Below are 24,447 nucleotides of genomic sequence, written 5' to 3'. Positions count from 1 at the left end.
CATGGAACCTTCAACGTATTAAGCAAGTATTGATCCCTAAAAATAGACCCTTTAAAAGGATTGCTTTGTTTACAAATGGAGATTTAATTAATTATCTTGCTTCAAGACAATTTTGCAAGTTCACCTCAACATCCTCTAAACCAAGAAGTTTCTGAATTTTTTTTGTATTGGATACAACTTTGCATATTCAACAATTGGAGGCCGTTTTCCCAATGCAAGTCAAATGTTCCTTCAGCATCAGTAAGGAGAAAGGCTTTTAGAATTGCTCAGCACTACGTTTTCTTCCTACCAAGTGGAGATTTCAAAAATAACTAACAGCATATCATCTTAAAAAGATTTATTGACAGTTTATTCTTTCTTGGTAGCTGCCTTTCTCATTGCAGCCAGAACGTTGCTCAGCTCCTCTCTCTTTCTCTTGGCCCGGATATGAGTACCAATCTGTAAACATAAAATTCAGAGTGAGTCCAGTATTTGCATTTATTCATGAAAAAACAAAAAAAATTGACCAAACAATGTCATGGTCTTTACTTTTCATCTCAACATGAAGGCGTTTTAAGCCATGTGCTGCATCCGAAATTGCTTCTTTAATAGCAAGAGTGTGTAACCCTGTTCATTTATTCCAGAGTGAAACAAAACATCCACAGAAGTGCTTTGCACTTTAAACATGGCTGCACGTGCATACAATGGATAAAACAACCAAAGATATTAATCAAAATGTGCTTTATGACAGTGATCCGCCTTTGCTTAAGAAAGTGAGTGACGGAGAGGGACCCAAGAGTCAATCATATGGAGCACATATGGAGCTAGTATTAATCATGTATACGTGCATATAAAATATGGTACGCTGGGAGCACCAAAGCAGCAGCATATTGATTGTATTCACCCAGATTACGATGGGTTATTTGGATGATTAAACCATGGTACGGGCCTTCTGGCATCACCAACATTTGTCAATTACTTGGTTGTACTGATTCTGCACTTTAGAAAATGTAAATAGGACCTTAATCTTCTGTAAACCATGCATTCAGTGTTTGAGTTTTAGGGGAAAAAGACTAAATCACTGAAGTATTTTACACAATGATCATAAAGACCAATGCGCTACTGCTATAGTTCACATTTGTGGCAATATACACGTCAAACTGGCTGCAGGAAACCCTCACTTAAAGCTTTACCAAGATGACGTCTCAGTTATAAAACATTTTATTGTCTGCACTCCACGTACCCTCTTCTTGATGAACTTCAGAGCCCTCTTATCCTTGGACACCTTGAGCAGCTCCATGGCACGTCTCTCATAAGGTGCAAAACCACACACCTCACGGATCATATCGCGAACAAACTTGCTGTGCTTGGTCAAGCGCTGCAAGATAATATTGTTCAGTGTTATTTAGGAATGACAGTGGTAAAAGGCATTCATGAGTACATGGACTTGAATATTGACCGATACATTTTAAAAGTACTCCTAGCAGAACCACTTGTTCCAGTTCCCTTAACACAGCAAAACATAATAGTTTAGTCACTACAGTGTTTAATTAAAAAGATACCAAACACTTCAGGTGACAGGAAAAACACTTACGCCTCGTCTGCGACTGTGCCTAGGAGCATAAACATTCTTGGTGACTGGGTGGCCTTTGCTGAGGCCCACAGCCATTGGGTAGCGGATAGCCATGTCTGAAAGATCGGAGGGGAAATAAAAACCAACGTGTGTTTAAAGAGTACCTCATTTTATGCTTTAATTGAACACAATTCAAAACCTTTTTATCTACACATTGTGTACATTGACCTAGGTTTATTAATCCCGATTCTTTAGCGATATCGGTCTATTTCTAGGAAATAGCCGCAGAACAGCTTTATCTGGCCCATCACAGATAGTTGACATCCATCTATACCCCATAGATATAACAGTCAATCATCCTTGCAGCCCATTAACAAGAAGGTCCGGCGGCTTTAGAGACCAGAGTTGTAGCAGAGCTATAGTTTAGAGTAAGCTAGCTTAATAGCAAATCGTGGATGTTGTAACTTTACATTAACGTTCACGATTAGGAATTCAATGGATTCCGAGCCAAGACTGATGCATTGGCACCGTTGATTTGAATGTCTAAAAAGGACATTAAACGGAAATTATTGAGAGGGGGTCCAGCTCGTCAGAAAGCTACTGTTCGCTATTCTATAGCTTTGTGGCAAAGATTACTTCAGTTAAGTAAGACGGTTGCCTTTGTTATATTCTATCAATATTCACTATGTATGTTTCAATCCGCTATAGTTCACTAATAAGTGCATTATGAAGCCATAAATTGGCGAGATTGCAGAGATTTTTAAACGATTTTAAAAATACAAACACGGCAAAAGAATGCTCACCGACCTTCTTCAATGGCTGTCAAACAGGAAGGAGAGTTGTGAGGTTGCCGGTTGGTAAAGAAGGATTCTTGTCCAGCGCCCTCTAGCGGTGTGGTGTTGCTCCAGTTTGCAATGCTTTAATATATTTTTGTATTATCCATTACTAATGCCATAAAACAAAAATGCTTCAATGTTATCAATATTATTTAATAAATATTAAATATTATTTAATAAATATGAAATATTATTTAATTTCTAAATAGTAATGTAATTTTTTCGGGCACATGTTTAACCCAATGATAGTTCCATGAACAAAGGTCCCTTTAAATCACACTGCTGATGCTGATTGGTTTATGATTTAAGATTTGGATTAGATATTCCGTTCTGTTGGATTCCAAGCCACTATGGAATCTATGGCAATGAAATTGCTGATAAATTAGCTAAAAAGCACTGGAATTAGAAGGCCAAACAGATATTCACATTACATTGGTGATACTATATCATTAATTAAATCAGAGGTTATGTTATGGTGGCAAGATGAATGGGAGTCAGAGAGCTCAGCCAGATACTACCATAGGAACCAGAGCAGGGTTGGAGGGAAAATAATCACCTCAAAAGGGGCTAAACAGACGAAGTTGTAATAAGAAGTTGTAATAACAAGGTTGAGATTAGGTCATACTGGACTCAATCCCACTCTAGCAATAATAGGTAAAAGTAATGGTGTATGCTCTGAGTGCAAAGTTGTAGAAGATGTTAATCATGTTTTATTTAAATGTAAGAAATTTGACCAGCACAGGCAGAAATTAAAAGAACTGGATAAAGAAAATGACATTCACAATATTTTACAGGAGCAAGGAACGGAGGGACAAAGAAGCAGGTACTTTGTTATGCATAGGCTACTGGTGGTGGCGCTGAGCATTCACCAAAAAAAAAGTTCCGCACATTATCTAGCCGTATTAATGGTGCTGTCAATGGATTTTCCCGTATGGTCCTATGGCTACATGCTTACACCACAAATAGCAATCCCCGTGTTATTGCTGGCAACTTCCTTGATGAAGTGGAAAAAAGGAGCTGCACTCCCACCCGAATCAGGTCAGACCTGGGTACAGAAAACCGATCAGTGGAGCAGATGCAGATATTTTTAAGAGGTTACCATGACGACCAGTTTTCTGAGAGATGCTACATTACCGGCTCAAGTAATCATAACCAAAGGATTGAACAATGGTGGGGATTTTTAAGAAAACACCATGCACAATACTGGATGAATATCTTTCAAGATTTGAAGGAGCAGGACCACATCTCAGGGGACTTCGACAAAAATCTAATCCAGTTCACATGTCGGGAACTAATTGAGGTAGCCTAATTTTTGTTATTCACTGATTTATTCTTTTATGGATCTTTTCTTTCATTAACAAATCTCTCTAATGCTTTAAAATGCCTTTCTGTTTAGCTAAGCTAGTTGACCTGTGTGTCATTTATCATTGAAGAGCACTTTGAACTGCATTTCTTGTAATTTTCTTTACAAAAATGATGCATCATAGCTATTAGGCCTACATATAGGCTATAGCATTATTTTTGCGCTTCTTGAAGGCCCAGGGTCCTCTTCAGACTCCTCATCATGGCTGGCTGTTTTTGTCCTAATTTTCTTTCTCAGTTTTTCAAGAAGGGACATCCTTGAGCATCCAATTCTCTGATGACTGATATGTCAATCTGTGAAGAAACAATAAACATTAGCAAAACTATCTTCAAATGCCAGTTTGTCTCACTGTTCATACCAGATTATACTGTAACATACTTTTTTTTCAACATTGTGATTTCACAATTTTTTACCAACAACAAATATTTATCCAACGTAATATACATTATGTATTACACATTTACTAAAATCATTTATTTTAACTTTGTATTTACTAAGCTAAATTGTCTAGGGGAAGAGAGGGCTTTTGTGGTTATAATAAAAATGCAGTTGTCAGGCATTAGAAGTAACAACACACTGTTAATTGAGAATTGGTGCCATGGTACGAATTTTCAAACTAAAACAGAAGAGGAAATAGAAAAAACTGTATTGCAAAAAGGGCATTACTGTGCATTCACACTAAAAGCTGTAAACCGTTTTGAGCGATAAACGCCCCTTCACTATCTATTAGACCTGAGCGATAAAGCGATAGAGGCGATAAAACGCTTGAGCGGTAGCTTTAAAGCTGTAAAGCTGTAAATGAGAGACACTCTATGCAAATTAACTAGTTGCGTTTCGGCTGTAAATGACTGCCAGCCAATCGGAATGTAGATGGTCCCAGTAAACATACGCGAGAACTTTAGTTCCTAGTTCCTACCACACATTTGTTCCTTCATGCGTGAGATTTTGAGTTGCGTGTCCCGAGCTCAATCGTCCCGATTTCCACAAACCACTATCCCCTTTTGTCAGCGATAGCCAATGTGGTCTTATCATAGCCCGATCATTAACAAAAAAACACATGATAGAAAGAATAAAGCATCCAGCATATGATTTCAACAATGTATGAGGGCATACGCAATCCGCATTACACAACAGGGATGGTCGCACAGTGGAATGCTGATGGAAACCAGCGGACGAGCGGTGGGTGGAGATGTGCACGCATTTCAGAAGCAGGGGGATACCGCAAAAAAATCTATTTCTAATTTGTCAGTTTGCCGTGTGTCTGCCTGGCACAAATGCTCCCGTTGAGCGGATCTTTTCCATAATAAACAATACCACACACACACACACACACACACACACACACACACACACACACACACACACACACACACACACACACACACACACACACACACACTGTGAGAAAATGCAAGAGCGACATGAGCTGTAAATATTTTGGACAGCGTTGCGTTTTATGCTATTGCATCTTTCACAGCTTTTGGTTACTGTACGTTCACACCTAAAGCTGAGATGCTAAATCGCCGAATAGCTCAAAACTCAACGCTGTCCAAAATATTTACAGCTGTATATCGCTCTTGCGATTTTGCTTTTCCGTTTAAAGGAGCCGCGCTTTTTGCACGCTCGTAGTTGAGGCAAGTGCTGCTGCCGATGCCGAGCCACAAAAACACAAGATAGTGTGCACACACGTACACACGAACGGGCGAAAAATTTCGCGTTTGGTGTGAACACACAGTAACTGTGTGTTCGCCGAAGTTTGTCGCGCCACACATCATAATCTGGGCTGTTGTGGTGACCCACAACTGCTGTGTAAGACATTAGCTGTGTTCGAAATCGTTCCCTATCATGGATGTAGTGCACTAGGGTGCACGCCATTTTTAGGATGTTCGAATTCTCAGTGGTCCACTATATAGTGGACTTAAAATAGGGTACATACGATGTTCCCTACATGTTACTCCCGTATACCACAATGCAATGCGGTTGTATTTTTTCCAGGGGAGAAGAAGAAGCTGAATAACCGCGAAAACGAATACATTTAATGATGGAGTCTCCGGCTTGTGTTTAGAAATGTCAACAATTTATTTGGGATTTAACATAGAATATTTAACATTTAAAATTAATTTAAAAAAACTTGAACAAGGAAATGTAACATTCAACATCAATACAACCTCCAGCCCGGTTTGTTTAGATGATGTCGGCGCATCACGTCACACAAATACCAGGCGCATTTACGCAAATGACGTTTGCGAAATGTTCAGCGTAGTGTCCGAATTCTCGTTCCCTATTCCCTATATAGTGCACTATATCATGTACAATATATAGGGAATAGGGAACGAGTGTATAGGGAACGATTTCGAACACAGCTATTCACCAAGGGACTGTACCTTTAAGTTAAACAGTTCCGGTTTCCGGTAGTTCCGGTTTAATACTGTTGTGTTTTACGACAGTTCCGTTTCTCGACAGTTTCGTTTGAACTCATGTTCGAGTAACACTGGTTTGTTTTGAAGTGGAGAGTAAAGCTGACTCGACCCATCTCCGTCTCGTCTCATCATTTACATCACTCCATGCATGTCTTTACCTTTTGTGGAAGAGGGAGAGACGTCGGAGGACCCGACGCAGTATATTCATAATATTGTAATGACCACGGAAGAGGCAGTGAATGAAGTATTGAATAGACGGAGATTTATTAGATAGGCCTACCTAATAAACCGTTGGAACACACAAGACCGGAAACATAGCAACGCCGGTAAACAAACCCTGAGAGCTCCCCGTGCTACGGCCATCTGGAGGCGCACCGAGATTTTGGCCGTGATATTATATATACAAATATTATACTATATACTATTATATTATATATAGAGCTGAAGTCAGCTATAGAGCTGACGGTTGAAAGCTGATTGGCTGTTAACTCGAGCGAATTTGTCGCACCACAAATCCTCGTGAACGCGCTCGCCTGTGCACGGCGAAAGTGTGGCACGATAAATCAAAACTTGTCTCCGGTTTTCTCTCGCGAAAAATTCGCCCGATACGTGTCTATACGTTCACTTTGTATGGGATCCTGTCGCCCCGTCGCGTTTGGTGTGAACGCACAGTAACCTTTTCCTGAGCTGACGAATCGGATGCTGCGAATCGGATGCTAACTTCAGCGTCATCATTAGAGCTAACCATGGAGCTAACAGCTGATGCTACTTCGCCTGGTAGCTAAAGCAACACTACTTAAAAAAAGAAAAGGAAAAACTTTTGGCACTTTTGGTCGTAAGACGTGCACAGGAATTTTGAGGGGCAGTTGCTCTGACCTGAAAAAAGGGCACCCCCCCCCCCAAAAAAAAACAACTCACATGCTATACCTCACAGGTGACCTTGGGTGTCTTGAAAGGCGCCTCTAAATTAAATGTATTATTATTATTATTATAATTATGAAGGACTGAGAATAACGGGGTCTTTATTAATATATTAATACAAATAAGTAAAACACTGAAATAACTACTACTAACGATAATGCAGAAAAACATGACTTGAAGAAGAAGAACATAACATGATGGCATCATTCAGTGGAGAATATTCCAGCCAGGGGTCATCATTATACCATTGGGCTTGAAAAGAGCACCCATCTGGATTTTGAGGGAAATTTACCATAGGACGGCAAGGTCTGACTGAATTGGAAAATGTGATGAAGGTCTGATCGTATTTTAGATTGCTGCTCTGTACATGAGCTGGATCTGTGGGATTAGCCAACCTCAGCAAAAAATCGAAATCTGTGGATTCTGCCCCACTCTTCATCTCAATATCCTCCCTTGCTGATGTTCTCCTCTCCCTCATCTCATCCTCTTGCTCATCTCTCCTTTCCCAGTCTGTCCTGATCTCATCTGGGATTGGCTCTGGCTCTCTGAACGCAGCTGATGTACTGATGCATCATCTGTCCAATGACATATTATTGTTATTACCATTACCATTATTATTGTTATTACCATTATTATTATTATTGTAATGCCCACTAGAAGCAGTGGTATTTATGTTCTGCTCAGGCAAGATCTTTGAAAGGATCTCTATAATAGCCTGTTTTTTTTTTAGATTACAATTATTTAGCATGCAGCTCTTTAACCCTGTACTTTCTAGCATGGTCCTCTCATGTATGGTGATCAGCACTCAGGCCTACCTGCCCTATGTGCCTCCTCCTGGTCCACATTTTCCGAGTGTCTGGAGGCTTGTGGCTGCTCCTCATCTTAAATGTAATGTAATTATGAAAAATTGCCATTAGTAGGCTAAAATATGAGTCTGATTAATTTATCAATTAGCCTACACAGTATAATTTTTTATCACTATGCAAAGTCTCTGTCCCATCTGCTGTTTGGCTTTTTCGTAGCCAACCCTGTAGTGATGTGCTCCTCTTTGCTGCCTCCTTTAGTTGTCTCTCTCTCTCTCCCGAATCCTCCTCTTTTCACTGGGCATTTCGGCTTCACTTAACAATAACAAACAATACCCAAACCCAAAATAGTGATAAGATTTAGGCATGAACCATTTTGAATGAAAGAATTCATGTGATGCATTACTTCCATAATTTATTCTTCTTGTTAAAACGAAATGTTAGAAACTAATTATCAGCAGACATGTAGCTTAGTTTGCCTATCAAAAAATGTGTAGACTATGTGATAACGGGCTGCTTGTCTGCAAGCTAGCTAGCTGTCTGATTATTTAGGCTAAACGTTACGTGGCAAACTGAGCCTGGATTTATGAAGATTGTAATTAATTTCATAAAACGTGATAATGATTGCTTGTTTGTTATACATCTCAAATTCACCTTTTCCGACAACATCAAGGCAGTCGTCTCACAGGTGCCGGTGTTCCGGTCGCGTGCAGCGCTGCAGCTACGTAAAGCAGCTTTCACACGCCGCGCGGCAACTCGCCGCCAATGTTTCGAGTGGCGATTTTTTTTATCTAGGCCTACATGAAATTCTGCATCCATTAAATGATTAAAAAATTATTATTATTTTTTTTTTTCCTCGGAAGGGCAACGTGAGTCGAGGAGGGCATATGGCAGTTGCCCTAGCAACCTGAGCAACCCCCCTGTGCACGTCCCAACCGATATCTACAAACTTTATCTATACTGTCACTGCAATGTCCATTAGTATTTAGCCTCTACATTGTAAGTATCAAGCTTACCAATTTAACCTCTCCATGTACGCGCATTGGCTCTACTGAGCAAAGTAGTGGCAGTGGAGTCGTTCATTTTTTCTCGTAATTTCGAGATTCTGATGTCGTACATACGAGATCTTTTCTCATAATTACGAGATCCTGATGTCGTAATTACGAGATCTTTTCTCGTAATTACGAGACAGCTACAGCATACAGGTGTGAAACTTTTTTTTTTTCGTGAATGATCAGCGCCACCGTACAGCGCCACTGCGCCACCGTATGTTTGTAGGCTATGTATTTTCTCTGAATTAATTATTTTGATTTAAAGCAGGGGTCTTCAACGTTTTCCAGGCCAAGGAGCCCCAAACTGATGGAGAGATGGAGCGGGAACCCCCTTTTATATATTGTACAAAATTGTGTTTTATATTAAACTGGTCCTGCATGTATAAATGTACCTTGTTATTTTGCATTCAATACTAAGATATTCATAATACACAGGTTCATATATTCATGTTTTTATTTTAAACATGTGTGAGTAGGGTAGCCATGCCACTGCCATTCATAAACATAACATAACATAAAAAACTGATACCTGCCAAGATCAACAATGTCTGTCTATTGCATGTAATCATACATAAAAGCTATTCAAATAGACATTTTTTAAATATAAATGTGGAAACGAAAATAAGTGATGTTTGTTATTGTCTTTCTTATCACTCCTCAATAGTCTGTTGACCCAGCGTGGCCGGTTGCTAAGCGATGTCAATGTCTATGGTGGACTATTTCTCTGCTGATCGCTTATTTTCCCGATAATGACTGGCGTTCTGTACATTATCCCTTACATAACAGCACACTCTCCCTCCCAACAGTCTTGGATGGCACTCTCATTCAAATACTTATTGTTTGCGGCGGAGGAGGGGGTATAAAGACCGGACGAGAAACTGACGTCGCTGTGCTGTCCTTCTTAATTGAAGGAGCAGGCAGAGAAAAGCTCTCTCCTGCTGGGCTGTCATTAAAATCAAATACATAAAAACTGTCCCAGCCAGTCCTGATGTGTCCGGTGTGCGTGAGAGACATTAGTGGGGCGGTGTCACACTAAATTTGTACCGGCTGCCAAATTTGTACCGGGCGCGTCATCCATACATTCCAAACCTGCCTGTCAGCAGATGATCGCATCGTCCGTTGCCGGGCAGGTTTCAAAAAACATTCGCGCTCATGTTGCCAAAGACGAAATAACATAATACAGTTAACGGATCGCTAGATAACACTTGTTTTTACTTTATATTTGTATTGTATTTAATTGTTTGATCAAATTTAGCTAGTAAACTGAGTGTTTAAAGCGGGTTTCAGAAAACATTTGCGCTCATGTTGCCAAAGACGAAATAACATAATACAGAAAACGGATCTAGATAACACTTGTTTTTACTTTATATTTGTATTGTATTTAATTGTTTAATCAAATTTAGCAAGTAAACCGAGTGTTTAAAGCAGGTCAAGGACGAAATAGCACAATACAGATAACGGATCGCTAGATAGAAGGTTCGCGAATGTTCGTGAACCTTTCAGTCATTCGACGCGATCGTCCGTTGCCAGGCAACGGACGAAGCGATCATCCGTTGCCAGGCAGATTTGGAGTGGCTTATGTATGGATGACGCGCCCGGTACAAATTTGGCAGCCGGTACAAATTTAGTGTGACAGCGGCAGTAGCTCAGGAGGTAGAGCGGGTTGGCTGGTAACGGCTCCTCTTAGCTGAGTGTCGAGGTGTCCTTGAGCAAGGCACCTAACCCTGACTGTTAGCTCCTGACGAGCTGGCTGTCGCCTTGCATTGTTGACTCCGCCGTCGGTGTGTGAATGTGTGCGTGAATGGTGAATGTGAGGCAATATTGTCAAGCGCTTTGAGTGGCCAATGGTTAGAAAAGCGCTATATAAATGCAGTCCATTTACATCTACATTTACATACGAACGTACGCGTTCGTATGTAAATGCCATTCGGATAGCATGATAGGAATAGATCTATTCCAGATCTAGGGTGTGTTGGATTCATGTTAATGTGTATTTAAAGACATTTCAATTTGTGGAAAAAATTGCAGGGGGAATATAAATAAAATGTCTAATCAACCAAAACTTTCGCGACCCCCGCAGTAGCTCTGCGGATCCCCTGTTGAAGACCTCTGATTTAAAGTATCATTTGCCAACGTCCTTGTAACACACTCCAGTATAGTGGTCCAGTAGGTGGCCGTATATAGTGAAAAACTATGATCCGCAATTAATCAGAATAAGAAAGAGAAGATTGTGATTTGCCATTCATTATTTTTCCTGAACCTGAAAGTAATTTTTTAGTGCATTCCTATGAACATATGCACACATTCGGTTAGTTCAGTACTTGGGTACTGAACTAAACCCCCCTAAGAGAGTGGGGTTTGGTTATATTAAAGCTCAAGCATTGACTACTTCTAAATGATTGTCTTTTTGCTTAAGCAATAAAAACACAAATTAATAAAACATTGAAAATAAAATGTTATTAAATGTTTTATTCTGGGTTACATTAAATAAATAAATGGTCAATTGACTATCTAATTTGTATCTTGTTTTTTTAAGGCAAGCATATTTTCTAGATAAATGTTCTAACGTTGTATTATGTTGTATATTCAGTTACCCTACATGTTCATTGTAGGAGAAAAAAATACTGGTATTGGTAGGGAAAGAATTTAGGAGATTTATGCAGCATCAAATGACCTAAAACATATAAGGAGACAGAGACACGGTTTTGATATTTCTATTAAAGACTCATTGTATGAGCTATTAGTATGCATAGAATTTATTTGGGAAACGATATGCAGTTCCCATTTTTAACGGTGGAGGGAAGCCACAAGCAATGGAGCCATCTTCTGAACTGGATTCTCGTTCGAGGAAGCCTCGCCTTTCGGCGCGGTCCTCGTGAGCACAACCGGCCATCTTGACTTTTCGTAGCCGAGACCGGAGCTCTTTATTAAACTGCGCCTCGGGAACATTATAACATAAATAGACTGCAGTTTCTCATTTAGAAATAGTTTCCATAGAGTGTATTCAGTCTCCGCGCTTTTCCAAAAGCAAACACAGGGCTCCCGTTTGAGAGAGGTTCATATACTTGTTCAAACGAGTGGAGGAGCGAAACTTGGATTGGACTAATACTCGTCATGGCGACCGCTACACCGAGCCGAGAATCAGGCCGTCCTGCGGCCTCGACTCCTCTCTCCCCAACTCGGATATCTCGCTTGCAGGAGAAGCAAGAATTGCAACATCTAAACGACCGCCTGGCGGTCTATATAGACCGGGTCCGTTCTCTGGAGCTGGAGAATGACCGTCTGATGGTGAAGGTGTCGGAGAAGGAGGAGGTGACTACTCGAGAGGTGAGCCGGACATGGATGCAAACCATCTGTTATTTGCGTCCAGCTGGTGGCTTTTGCCCTTGTGGGTTGGAGCCATCGTTCATTTCGATCCGATCAGACGCATCCCAAATTAATTATGCTCAATACTCACTTAAAAACTATAGCCGATTGTCGTAACGTTAAACGTGAAACCCCAGGGCTTTTTAATAGGGGCTATTACTTTTTTTAACTAAGTTACTAATTAATGCTGAGGCAAGTGACGTTTTAATGATCCGTCTGACGCCATGTATATTTGAAAACTGAACATAATATGACTGTGTACCACCTTGAGCCTGAGCATTTTGATTGGGGGTCCGGTGTTTGGTTTACATATCCTCCTCTTGGAGGATCGAGCGGGAGATCGCGCGCCAATAGGCTGACGCTGACGTCACTCTGTCGCCTTCTTCAAATCGTAAAAGCCCCGCCCTGTTATGGTTCATGAAGTTGATGTTAGTTGATGTTATGCTTCTGTAATAGAAAATAGGGATTATTGCAATTATGATTTGAACAGGAACTCATGCTCTTCCACTCAATAACAAGATTCATACTTCCATTGAATCAGACAGCGAGCTCCAGCCAATGAGCAGAATACTTTTCTTTTTTAATGTGACTGAATAGACACCATGTTATTGTAAGACGAAATGGACGATCATATGAAATGGCTTTTACATTACATTAAAATAATTTAGCAGACACTTTTATCCAAAGTGACATACGTACATTTGTCAGAAGAAAGAGAAACCAAACTATATCTCTGTCGGCATTGGCGTCAGTTTGGAATGTGCTGGGGTCAGAGACGCATTCGGAAGTACATTTTTAGAAGTGCTGGGTACAATGAGGATGCACTCCTTTTTCTCTCTTTAGTGCCGGTAATGAAAGGTTCTGAAAGACGGCATAACCATGTAGCTAATTACCAAGGAATAAAGTGTATACAAAATCTGTCTGGCACGTTTTATGAAGAAAACGTTTTCAAAAAGCATCGGACATGACCCACTATGTTCTGCTCCATGTATCCAATGTTGAAAACGTGACATGACATGGCTAAGCTAACAACATAAACAAGAGGAGCTAGGAAAGGAATTTAACTGCGTGTTTAAGTTCAGAAGGGCCAAAGGCGTGGCTACACACAGCACTACAAAAGTCGTCAAGATTGAAAAAGAAATTTTTTTTTGTTGCACAGCTGAACGCTGTATCACATCAGGAGCTGGCTGTTCTCAATTCACAACACGCATTCCATCAAAACTAGCCTACATCAGGCATTCTGACCAAAACTCATGAACTCCCCCCCCTCAATTATTCCAGAATTTAAGAATGACCAAAAGTCACTTTGTGTCAACAAGAGACGGACTCCACCGACTATCAATTGCAAGTTAAAACAGCCAAATACTTGAGTGCAAAAAACACAAAAGACCTCGCCACAGCACCAGCAAATCATAAGCAATAAATATCGCTTCTTACCTTTTATTTATGTGGCAGTGGTCTGCAGATGCATCCCGGGGTGTAGCCTACCACATCCATTTAGTTCAACAGGTTATCGTTCTGATACTGTCCATAGTACTAGCATCCTGCTCTGGTGCTTCTTACCTATGTATTCAGGCTAAAATGACTTGATTGTCTGATGCCTCATCATCCCAGCCAAAGAGTATTGGTATTATTAGTGATGGCTACTTGCCAAATCAAAAAAATAACTTCACACAGTGTGTCTTTTTCCAATGTATTTGTTATCATTCGTAGCGTTGATCAGCAGAGAAATAATTAGCCAAACTCGTTGACGTCGCTTAGCAACCGAATACGAATGTAGTCTACAGCATTGAGAAGAGCCGTGTAATAAGTAAGAGATAATGTATAGAATGCCGGTCATTATCGGGAAAATAAGCCCCGACAGGGCGACCAGGACACCGACGCGCAGCGAGGGTAATTGGTTCCCACTGAAGGGGCTTAAATTCGACCGGCGACGTTCTATAGCCTCGTTATCCCGCTTATTACACGGCTACTTGCCAAAACGAAAAAATGACTTCACATGGCGTGGCTTGTTACAATTTATTTGTTACCATCATTCGTAGAGTTGATCAGCAGAAAAATAGTCCGCCAAAGACGTTGACGTCGCTTAGCAACCGAAGACGCTGGGGTTGAAAAGTTACCGGACCTCTTGAGGAGTGATACCAAAGACGTCATTATAGGCAAAAAGTCCTTTGTTTTCCTTGACAGCGGTCAATTTATATCTAGCATTCCCCGCGAAGTTGTGAGGAGCCCATGCAAGTGAACGGAGCGTTCCACGGCATTGAGAAGACCCTTGTAATAATTCATAATAATTAAACTCGATCTTTTTTTCATTATTATTTTTTTTTAAAGTGGTGGGTACAAAATGATTCATGACGAAATCTGGTGGGGACGCGTCCCCGGCGTAATCGACGCCTATGCCTGTCGGTACAGTAAGGATGTTCATCGAAACAAATGCCAAGATCTTACAATTTGTAATCTTTATAAATGCCAGGACGTACAACATCCAATTAGTGTGTAAGACGGGTATTTTTAGGCGAGTAAGGCTTATGCAGAGTCCAGGTGAACTCTGAATGAGTGTGTCGTACATGTAATATGGCATATTTCCATTGGCATAGAGAAGACAGAAAGTTACATTTGTTCAACAACTAAGAAGTGTTGCCTGTCTGTGTTTGCAACATAAATACAACCCAATTTATTGAAAAGATGAAAATAATTTATTGAATGTAAACATTTGTTATCTATCCAGGTGAGCGGTTTAAAGGTGTTGTACGAGGCAGAGCTGGCAGATGCTCGCCGTGTTCTTGATGAGACTGCTAGAGAGAGGGCCAGGTTGCAGATCGACCTGGGAAAGGCTCAAGCTGACTTGGAGGAAACCACTCGCAGGTAATGCAACATGTGTAACCCAGGGTTTGGTTTCACTATCACCCCTTGTTTTTTGTTCATTTGAATTTTACCCACATGATGTATTTAGTTTTTATAAGTGAACCAACAATTAACCATGGTGTCAATATTGAGCATCGGCTGTTGAGAAAGAAGATTCAATTGAATCATTTGTTTGCTAGTGGTGCAACAGAACGCAGCGGTTTACTAAGCGAAATGTAACCATTATATTAAAATCCAATTTAAATTGAACACAACCAACATTTATCCTACTTCACATCTATGAAGTGAAATGAAAACGGAGTTGGGGATAGAAGTCATTATCATGTTGGACATTGTCTAGCCTACAATGCTGTGTATCTTACATTAGCCTACTAAGACAAGTCTTGCTAAGTTTAAATATTTATGGCCCATAGAACAATAAGTAGAAAGGAAAGGAAAAAAAGCAACCATCTTCCATAGATTCAGTCCAAATTGCAACGAGTAGACCTTCTTGTGTCAACTAAAAGTATCCGATAAATCCATCCGAAGTACACATATGGAAAGTCAGTATAACCTGTATTATATACCGTCCTATACCTATTATAAAAATACTTATTCAAGATTGATTAGCCACATGCAAACCTTCTCTCCCGTATGGTTAACATTTAGGTATAAATGCAAGGGTTTGGATGGGTTTAAAAAAAATTGTCTCACACATTGATGGGATCCAGAACCAGTGAAGGTGATGCTAGAGAGGTACACTTAGAAACTAGACAAAAGATGGAGGAAGTGACCCACGGCATTCTCACACAAGTGCTGTTACGATGACACTTTTGAGGCTTCATTCAATTGGCTGGTTTGTGAGAAGAGGGGAAATGGCATGCTGATTCCAGCTGCAGCCTCTACTGTTTCGCCATGAAATACTCCTTCAATGTAATGAAGCCAAACAAGTTGCTTCTCATTAATATCCTTGATAAATGTGTATTTGTTTTGCATTCTAAATCGGCTACAATCCCCCACTACTTGCCTATACCAGCCTGAAGAAGAAAGATGGAGACCTGGCTGCAGCTGTCTCCCGGGCCTCAGCTCTTGAAGGACAGCTGAACCAGAGTGAGGCGGCTCTGGCTACTGCCTTAAGCCAAAATGCTGCTCTCAGTGCAGAACTTGGAGATGTTAAATCCATGCTGGCTAAGGTATGAATAATATCAAGACACAACTTTGTCATTTGAACAGGGCAAAATCAAAGATGACATGTTTGTGCTGTGCATTATGTAACGTAAATTATTTGTTAAGCTGCTATATAAATATTTGTTTACAGGCTGAAGATGGACACACTGTTTCCAAGCGGCAGTTGGAAGCTGAAACCCTGATGCGCGTGGATCTGGAAAACCGCTGCCAGTCCTTGTCTGAGGAGCTGGAGTTCCGAAAGAACATGTTTGAGGAGGTAAACCTTTTGGTGACCATACCGCTTACGTTAAACTTTACAGTAACGTTTTTAAAATGTAATCTGTTTTGTGACGATGGCAAAATCATATAATTGCACTGATCAGAAGGTGTTGCTCCTGAGGTTCTCGATGCGCTACTGACGGGTGGAGCTGGTCAAAACGATACGCACCGCTGTCGTGTTCAGTGTACTTACTGGCTTAGGAACGGTACTGCCGTCCAAATTCCCACTTTTGGAGAGTGGTCTCGGCCCGCCCCCTCCTCCACAGACGCGAAGCTCATGCAGGTTGCCAGGTGGAGGACACTGAACCAACACGAGTGCAGCTTTTTTATTCTAAGATGAGCGCAATTATTATATTTTGCCAATGACGGGCTATGACAAGTCCTAATGCGTACGATTGCAATTTCTGTATTGCAAATGATAAACTTATGGCGTCCGTCTTGAAATCCGTCCGGGCTTTGCCAGTGTTTCAGCCCGTCTTTGGTCCTGGAGCTTGTTCTAAAGGATCCAAGGCTCTTCAGGTCAGGGAGAACCTATAACAATATCAGTTCATCCACCTAGTTTGCTTGCTTCCAAATCTGCATCACGCTGTGTTTGCACCAATTAGTTTCATATCTGGCAACCCGGGTACACAGAGAAATGTGAATTATAACACATAGGCCCGAACAAAACGTTCTGACCCACAACAGACATTTTAAAGGTGCTGGCCGTAGCAATGTGATTCATAAGCGTAGTCTGGCTGGTCATGCTATAACTTCAATGACCTATATTAAAGTTTGTATGTGCATTTTATACAATGATGTATACAAAGCTCAAATATTAATTTACACTAAATTTTTTATTGTCTGATTTTTATAGCTCATAAGCAACATAATCATTCTCAGGAATGAGCAATCAAGCAGCAATCCAAAAGCTAAATGGTAGACAGTAGGGCTGTAACGATACACAAATTCACGATTCGGTTTGTATCACGATTTTTGACCCACGGTTCGATACATCCCACGATTCTTTTAAATTTAAAAAGCATTTTATTTAAACAACACTTAAATACCAATTATCTTAATGTAACATTTAATAACAAATAATTTGGAACACTGAACAGATTTGAACCGAAATAATACTATTAAAGTATAGCTAAATTAATAAAGAAATAACCAAAGATTGCAGTTGGAGGATGCTTTTTGCTGGTAGGCATAATAGGGCCCCTTTAACTGTTTGGTTGGTTTATTCAAATATCCTTATTAGCGCTTCTTATTAGGCTATGTAGCTTAAATAATGACATAATCAGGCCGTATAGAATGCAACATGTTTAATAGCCTAACTTTCAATAGATGAGGAAAAACATGAACGTCGCAATAACGAGGCATAGTGTTACGAGTAGCATATGTGTGTGCGGGAGAATGGCAGTGTGCGTATGCGTGTGTGAGTGACGTCAGCGAGTGAGTGGACGAGCGAGGAGAGCGAGCGGTAGCGCGTGTGTCTAGTGAAGAAGCGAACGAGTCCGGTAGAATAAAGTACCCATCCTGTCAATAATCGGTGGCCGCTTCATTCCGACCTATAAGCAGACAAACTGCCAGTCAAATCACACAAAACAATAGAGACAGGATCACACAGGCAATTTTTTTCGCGCTTGGCCAACTCTGGATAAATGTCGTTCATATCGCATAATGAGGACTTCGACGGCTGTGGAGAAATGCAATCCTCCGTAGCCACGGAGAGCTGTGATCACAGAGAGGGCATCTCGTCACATATTTACGGCATCGATAGGAGGGGGCGCTGTTAGCAGACTATTATTTAGACAAATTATTAGCAAATTTCAATCGGACAATTTGACCGAAGAGTTAGAAAGGGCATATCGCGCTTCTGCCTTCTCACACCGTGAGACAGGATCGTGGCTTTGAGTATCGCGATTTTCGGTTTGATACGCGTATCGTTACAGCCCTAGTAGACAGTATATACATGTATGTATTTATTACATTTAACATTCTTCATTCCTAAGGAGGTGCGCGGGTCTCGGCGTAGGCAAGAGCAGAGAATTGTGGAAGTGGATTCTGGAGTTAGACAGGACTATGAGTTTAAACTGGCACAGGCTTTACAGGTATGTGCTAATGTGTTTGTTTTGCATGTTTCAATGCTCTGGATATAATGTATTTCTTATTACAATAGCTTTAATTAATAATCACTCCAAACATAGTTGGACATTTGTGCTACCTTTACTAAGTGTTGTATACATAATTGGTGTATAGAAAAGGTCTTACTTATACTTCATGTGTTGCACACAACAGTTTAGCTACACTTTCTTTAGATGTTCAATGTTACATTACAGGTTCTGATTAGGACCTGTTAATCACATTCTTTTAGTTTCATTATTTATTCTAGGGTAAGGTCGAAACATGCATGAATGCTTGTTTTGCTTTAGGAGCTAAAGTTATGGTCTTTAATTTGTAGTTACCATTTTTCATGATGGAAGTGACAATATTATTCAGTTAGTATTTTGTTTTGCCACCAGGACCTTAGGAAGCAGCACGACGAGCAGGTTTCACTGTACAAGGAGGAGCTGGAGCACACCTTCCAGGCCAAGGTAGGAGACTCATGCCACCATTATGGCTCTCCTGCTGTATTCCTCCTACCATAAAAGAATGCCAACAAAATCCTAAAGACATTTCCTCTTTCATTATTGTGGCCAACTAACCGTTCATAACCTATTTGTTTGCCATCTAGCTGGGTAATGCCTTGGTTTCGTCAGAGATGAACGACAAGGCAATGGGCACAGCCAGGGAGGAAGTGCATGAGGCTCGTACCAGGATAGAAAGCCTTGGATACCAGCTGAGCTCGTTGCAGAAACAGGTACACCCCATGTCACTGCATTGTAAATCAGTCCTTCAAGTATGCATTAGCTATTCGTGGTGATGATGGAAATGTGCTGTGGCCTTCGGTTTGGTACATAAAGTTTGACAACATTTTGACTGTCTGCTTTAAGGCCTCCGCCGCAGAAGAGCGCGCTAGAGAGCTTGAAGAGCTGTTATCTGCAGAGAAAGACAAGCACCGTCGTTCCGTTGAGGGGAAAGAAATGGAAATGAGCGAGCTGAGAGACCGGATGAATGCCCAACTGAATGAGTACCAGGAACTCCTGGATGTCAAGTTGGCTCTTGATATGGAAATCAACGCCTACAGGAAGCTGCTGGAGGGCGAGGAGCATCGGTATGGCCTGCACATGGACACAATTATTATTGAATGGATGCAGGAAGCTACAGCAGAACTGCAACTGAGAATAGTATACAGGGATTCCTACAACCCGTTGCCACTTAGCAAAAGCAACAGCGCTGCTTAGCATCGCTTAAGCAACAAACGGCTGCCATTAACTACATCGTCCAGTAAAAATAAATATATTAGACGAAAGTATAAATTAATTGAAACTTCATTCACTCTCTCTGTATACCGTATTTTCCGGACTATAAGTCGCGGTTTTTTTGTAGTTTGGCTTGCCCTGCGACTTATATTTCGAAGCGACTTGTATGCCAAAATTGTGCGTACATAATCTTCGGCCGCAAGATGGCACCGTCATTCATTAGGCCTACAACTGAACGCTGCAAGCCTACTGCACCACCGAATAAATTATATTCTCGTCGTCATCGTCCTCAATGTTCTCCGGTTCAACCAAAGCTACCCCAGCCTTAGCTGCAATGTTGTGCAACATAGCTGTCACACATATCACAGCGCATGACTTGGCCAGCGAAAACTGGAGCCCTCCGCGCTCAGGTTTAGGACCGCGGCGCATACGCGTCCGGTGGAATCCCGGTGTCACTGAATTCGGTATACTCTCAGAACTACGAGTGGGACCGACACACCTATATTGCTATTGCAATTTTATTCAGTCTCTCCAGACTAAACGTTCTTGTTTAAATGTTTAAAAATAAATGCGACTTATACACCGATGCGACGTATATATGTTTTTTTCCTCGTCATGGAGCATTTTTTGACTGATGCTACTAATACTCGGGAGCGACGTATAGTCCGGAAAATACGGTAGATCAGACTGCAGGGTAACAGTGAGCATGAAAACAAGCATAAATGGTCCATCTATAAAAGACTGCCCCCCCCCCACTTCTTTACATGCATTTAACCCCTTGTGGGGATCCAAAACTTGATGCTTGTTGATGTTGATCTACCAAAGTACAAAATGTGGGAACCACGGTACTTTTCAGGTACCGGTATACAGAGAACACTGATGTCTTTCAAAGGGGTGCAAACTCGTCGAGCGACGGTGACAATCCCCCACCTTTTTGCCTTTTTTGCTGTAGTCAAATTGAAAGGTATACTTTTTTTTTTTTAATGACTTGGGCGCAGTGTTAATTTCGTTAACGAAAAATATGACGAAAAATGTTCGTCAACGACCTTTTTTCCGTGACTAAGACGAGACGTTGACGAGCTAAAAATAGATCTGTGATAATAAAAACGATGACGAAATGTCATTTTGTTTTCGTTGACGAGACGAGACAGGACGAAAACGTTATTGGTGTGCTATTTGGACATTCAAAATGCATGATATTTTCCAATCAGTACACTCCCGTAAGGTTCTTATGCAACTGTTCACTCCTCCAGTAAATAGGACGGACCTTAGCTACGACTTGGCAACGGGAGGTATGGTCCACTCAGCTATGAGCTAACGTTATGCATTGTACATGATTCGAAATTCTTCCCAGCTTTTATTCCACAGATACTAGGGTCTATAGCATATAACCGTTGTCTGATTACAGTTTAATTCATTTTTCACAATTTACTGGCTCTCGTTTTGAAGAAAATCACCGCGCCATTCGTTTCAATGGGAATCGCCACGGTCTATACTTCAACATAAGGTGGACTTTGACATTCGTCCCAGCCTTTATACCCAAGATACTATAGGGTTTATAGCATATAACCGCGTTTTCTGATTACAGTTGAATGCATTTTTCACAATTTACCAGCTATCGTTTTGAAGGCTGAACAGACAAGAGTACTAAAGTGTGACGTCACGTTTCGAGAGCAACAGATTTTCGGTTCTACACAAACCAAATTAAAAAGGGGAAATCCTATGCCACACAAACCTTTTATAGAAAAGGAACAATCTTTTTGCGAATTGATTTGTGAGTTTGCTTTACCAATGATGTAAGTAATATTGAGAATAGATTGTCTTCATATTAAAAAAAAAACTAAACTAAACTAACGTTTGCAAACTTTTCCTTTTAATACCCCAGGGGAATACATGAACGCCTCGACATTTTTCGATTGGTAGTGATTTTCACCTCTTGAAATTGATTTATTTTAATTTTGAAAGAAACAACACATGGAAGCAATGGAGAACGCCATCTCTCGTTCGGTTGTTTAGAACTGAAAATCCGGTTGCCAGGACAACGTAACGTTTTCACTTTAGTACTCTATTTGAGTGGAACAACTTAGCATATAGCCATATAGCCTATATAGGGTTAGCCTAATTGAACTAGTTTAAAAAGAGAAAACATTTTGACTAAAAGTAATGACTAAAAGTTGACTAAAATGTAAGGACTTTTCGTCGACTAAAACTACAAAGGAAAACAATGACTAAAATGTGACTAAATATACTAAGCATTTTCGTCAAAAGACTAAGACTAAGACTAAATCTAAAATAGCTGACAAAATTAACACTGCTTGGGCGTAATAAATACAATTATTACCATAGGCTGAAGCTGTCCCCCAGTCCCTCGTCCCGCGTGACCGTTTCCAGGGTGACAGGCTCCTCGACCCGCAGCACCAAAAGGAAGAGGCTTGAGGTGGAGGAAGGGGCCTACCTGGAGGCGGCGAGTGGCCAACTCCTTGTGTCCGAGGAAGCCACGGCTAGTGGAGCAGTGACCATCTTGCCCACTGACATGGACGGGAACGCTGTCACACTGGCCAACGACACTGAACAGGTACACTGAGCACGCTCTAATGTTGCAATGGAACATATTGTAATGGGTTATATTTTCACAAACATGTTTTGCAATACATGTGTAAGTTAGTGCATCAAGGTAATGTCATAGACTCTTTATATATCCTTTAAGAATACTGTAATGAACGTAGAGTCTAGAAAGCACAATGATTCACCTTGCCTTCCTCTTGACGGTGAACATACTCGCATGCTACTTTATTCACATAGGATCAGCCTCTCGGCAGCTGGCGCTTGAAAAGGCAGGTGGACGGAGGAGAGGAGGTCACTTACAAGTTCTCTCCAAAGTTTATCCTCAAGGCTGGCCAGTCCGTGACGGTAAGAAGCAAATCATGAGATTCATAAATCAAATAAAGTTTACCCTAACTAATGCTACTAATGCAAAGATTGCAACTAGGGACATTGACCACCTGTCAAAGATGAGCTAGAGAAGTTTGTGGCGGGGGCCAGTAGAGTATTATTGTTGTGTTTTATAACTGTTTAGCGCGTGTTTCCGCACCAAAGTTATTTAATTCTGCAAGCAAATGTTGAACTGTCCGATTTAGGTGAACAGTTTCAGTGTTTCCCCCACGTTCACACAGCAGCGGCGCGCCGCCGCTGCTGAATTTTCTCCGCCGCTGCAATAAAAATCCTTCTCCTAATTATTATTATTTTTTTTACGTAGCTCCTTTTAGAAAATGTACAGCGCGTAACGTCAATTGCGCAGCACGCGGCACATCGTCACGTAACCAACATCAAAGAAGAAAAATACACAGCGAGTGTGGCAGTTGTTGGCAGTAGGCTACCCTACACGGTTGCAAAGTTGCATTGATGAGAGAGAGAGAGAGAGAGAGAGAGAGAGAGAGAGAGAGAGAGAGAGAGAGAGAGAGAGAGAGAGAGAGAGAGAGAGAGAGAGAGAGAGAGAGAGAGAGAGAGAGAGAGAGAGAGAGAGAGAGAGAGAGAGAGAGAGAGAGAGAGAGAGAGAGAGAGAGAGAGAGAGAGAGAGAGACTAAAATGTGTCGCTACATGACCACCAGTGTTAAAAACCCTCTGAGCCCAATCATTTTATTGTATCTATAAACCGCAACCTCCGTGCCGTTTTTCCTCTAGTATTGTGTGTGTGTGTAGGCCTATGTGTGTGTGTGCGTGTTGTCGCTCTTTTTTGGGATCACTCATAGCCTTTACAGGAGCTTATATCCAGTCAGGAATTTATAGCCTAGGTATTTTCGGGAACTTTGAAAAATGAATCCATACTGTTAGATCCGATGTTCTTTATTGCCATATAAAATCAGTTTTCATCGCGTATTTTAGTTAGGGATTTATGCTAATCGCCTGTAAGCATGTGGTCATTAGCATCTGGCGACTTGTTTGAGAGTCAGCATCAATGGCCCCCCCACCACCAAATTCCCCTACAGAAGAGCCCTGGAGCCCTTCTTTAAAAAGCCCAGGAGAATTAAATGCTCCCGGGCTGGATGTAGCCTTTGTGGATGAGCAAAAACTTCACAGTTCTCCGTCGGTTGTCTTCTTTGTCCTCATCCTCCTGTCGCTCTCTTGTCCTCTTCCCCTGACTCTCACTGTCTCACAAAGGAGCTGAGCTCACCTGAGGTCTATTTGTAGTGCTAAGGCTCACACTGATTGGTATTCAATTAGCTTTATTTTTTATTTTTCATGTGTGTGAGTCTGTGTTCTTTTCAAATTTTAGTTAGGTTTATAATTTAAAAAGATGTGTTTTGCCCATTGTTGCAGGAGATTTCATTTTTGAACAAAGTGTCTTATGTAAAAAACAGTCATGCTTTGGGCATAGCAACCATGTTTAGTGTTTAAGCATTAGGCAAAAATCTGTAAATAAATTGTGCAAATTATATTTGCGTTGTGGCATTTTTTGTTTAAATATTACTATACAAAAATATAAAAATCTGTAAATGA

At 40.9% G+C, this 24,447-nt stretch overlaps 2 protein-coding genes across 2 annotated transcripts in view; one reads left to right on the top strand and one right to left on the bottom strand.

The window, feature by feature from the left end:
• Positions 1 to 322: 322 nt before the first annotated feature.
• Positions 323 to 2,487, bottom strand: rpl36 (ribosomal protein L36). The gene is made up of 4 exons (XM_060066977.1): positions 2,360 to 2,487; positions 1,574 to 1,668; positions 1,223 to 1,357; positions 323 to 438 (listed from the first exon to the last, which is right to left on the bottom strand). The coding sequence occupies exons 2-4, from the start codon at positions 1,664 to 1,666 to the stop codon at positions 349 to 351; spliced, it is 318 nt and encodes a 105-aa protein (XP_059922960.1). The 5' UTR covers positions 1,667 to 1,668; positions 2,360 to 2,487; the 3' UTR covers positions 323 to 348.
• Positions 2,488 to 11,769: 9,282 nt separating this feature from the next.
• Positions 11,770 to 24,447, top strand: part of lmnb2 (lamin B2) — a 29,914-nt gene continuing 17,236 nt past the window's right edge. The window contains exons 1-10 of the mRNA XM_060066885.1: positions 11,770 to 12,274; positions 15,042 to 15,178; positions 16,194 to 16,350; positions 16,476 to 16,601; positions 18,601 to 18,699; positions 19,111 to 19,182; positions 19,323 to 19,448; positions 19,582 to 19,802; positions 22,297 to 22,525; positions 22,753 to 22,860. Coding sequence (XP_059922868.1) covers positions 12,062 to 12,274; positions 15,042 to 15,178; positions 16,194 to 16,350; positions 16,476 to 16,601; positions 18,601 to 18,699; positions 19,111 to 19,182; positions 19,323 to 19,448; positions 19,582 to 19,802; positions 22,297 to 22,525; positions 22,753 to 22,860 — 1,488 coding nt within the window. The 5' untranslated portion in view covers positions 11,770 to 12,061. The remainder of the gene's footprint in view (positions 12,275 to 15,041; positions 15,179 to 16,193; positions 16,351 to 16,475; positions 16,602 to 18,600; positions 18,700 to 19,110; positions 19,183 to 19,322; positions 19,449 to 19,581; positions 19,803 to 22,296; positions 22,526 to 22,752; positions 22,861 to 24,447) is intronic.

This window comes from Gadus macrocephalus, chromosome 12 (assembly GCF_031168955.1).
Source record: "Gadus macrocephalus chromosome 12, ASM3116895v1".
NCBI classification, from domain to species: domain Eukaryota; kingdom Metazoa; phylum Chordata; class Actinopteri; order Gadiformes; family Gadidae; genus Gadus; species Gadus macrocephalus.
This window is presented reverse-complemented; position numbering and strand designations above follow the sequence as displayed.

Excerpts from the sequence above, each read along its gene's own strand:
- rpl36 (XM_060066977.1), bottom strand. The coding sequence starts at position 1,666 with ATGGCTATCCGCTACCCAATGGCTGTGGGCCTCAGCAAAGGCCACCCA. Across the intron at positions 1,358-1,573 it reads GGCACAGTCGCAGACGAGGC|CGCTTGACCAAGCACAGCAA; the intron begins GTAAGTGTTTTT and ends ATTATCTTGCAG. Across the intron at positions 439-1,222 it reads TGAAGTTCATCAAGAAGAGG|ATTGGTACTCATATCCGGGC; the intron begins GTACGTGGAGTG and ends TTATGTTTACAG.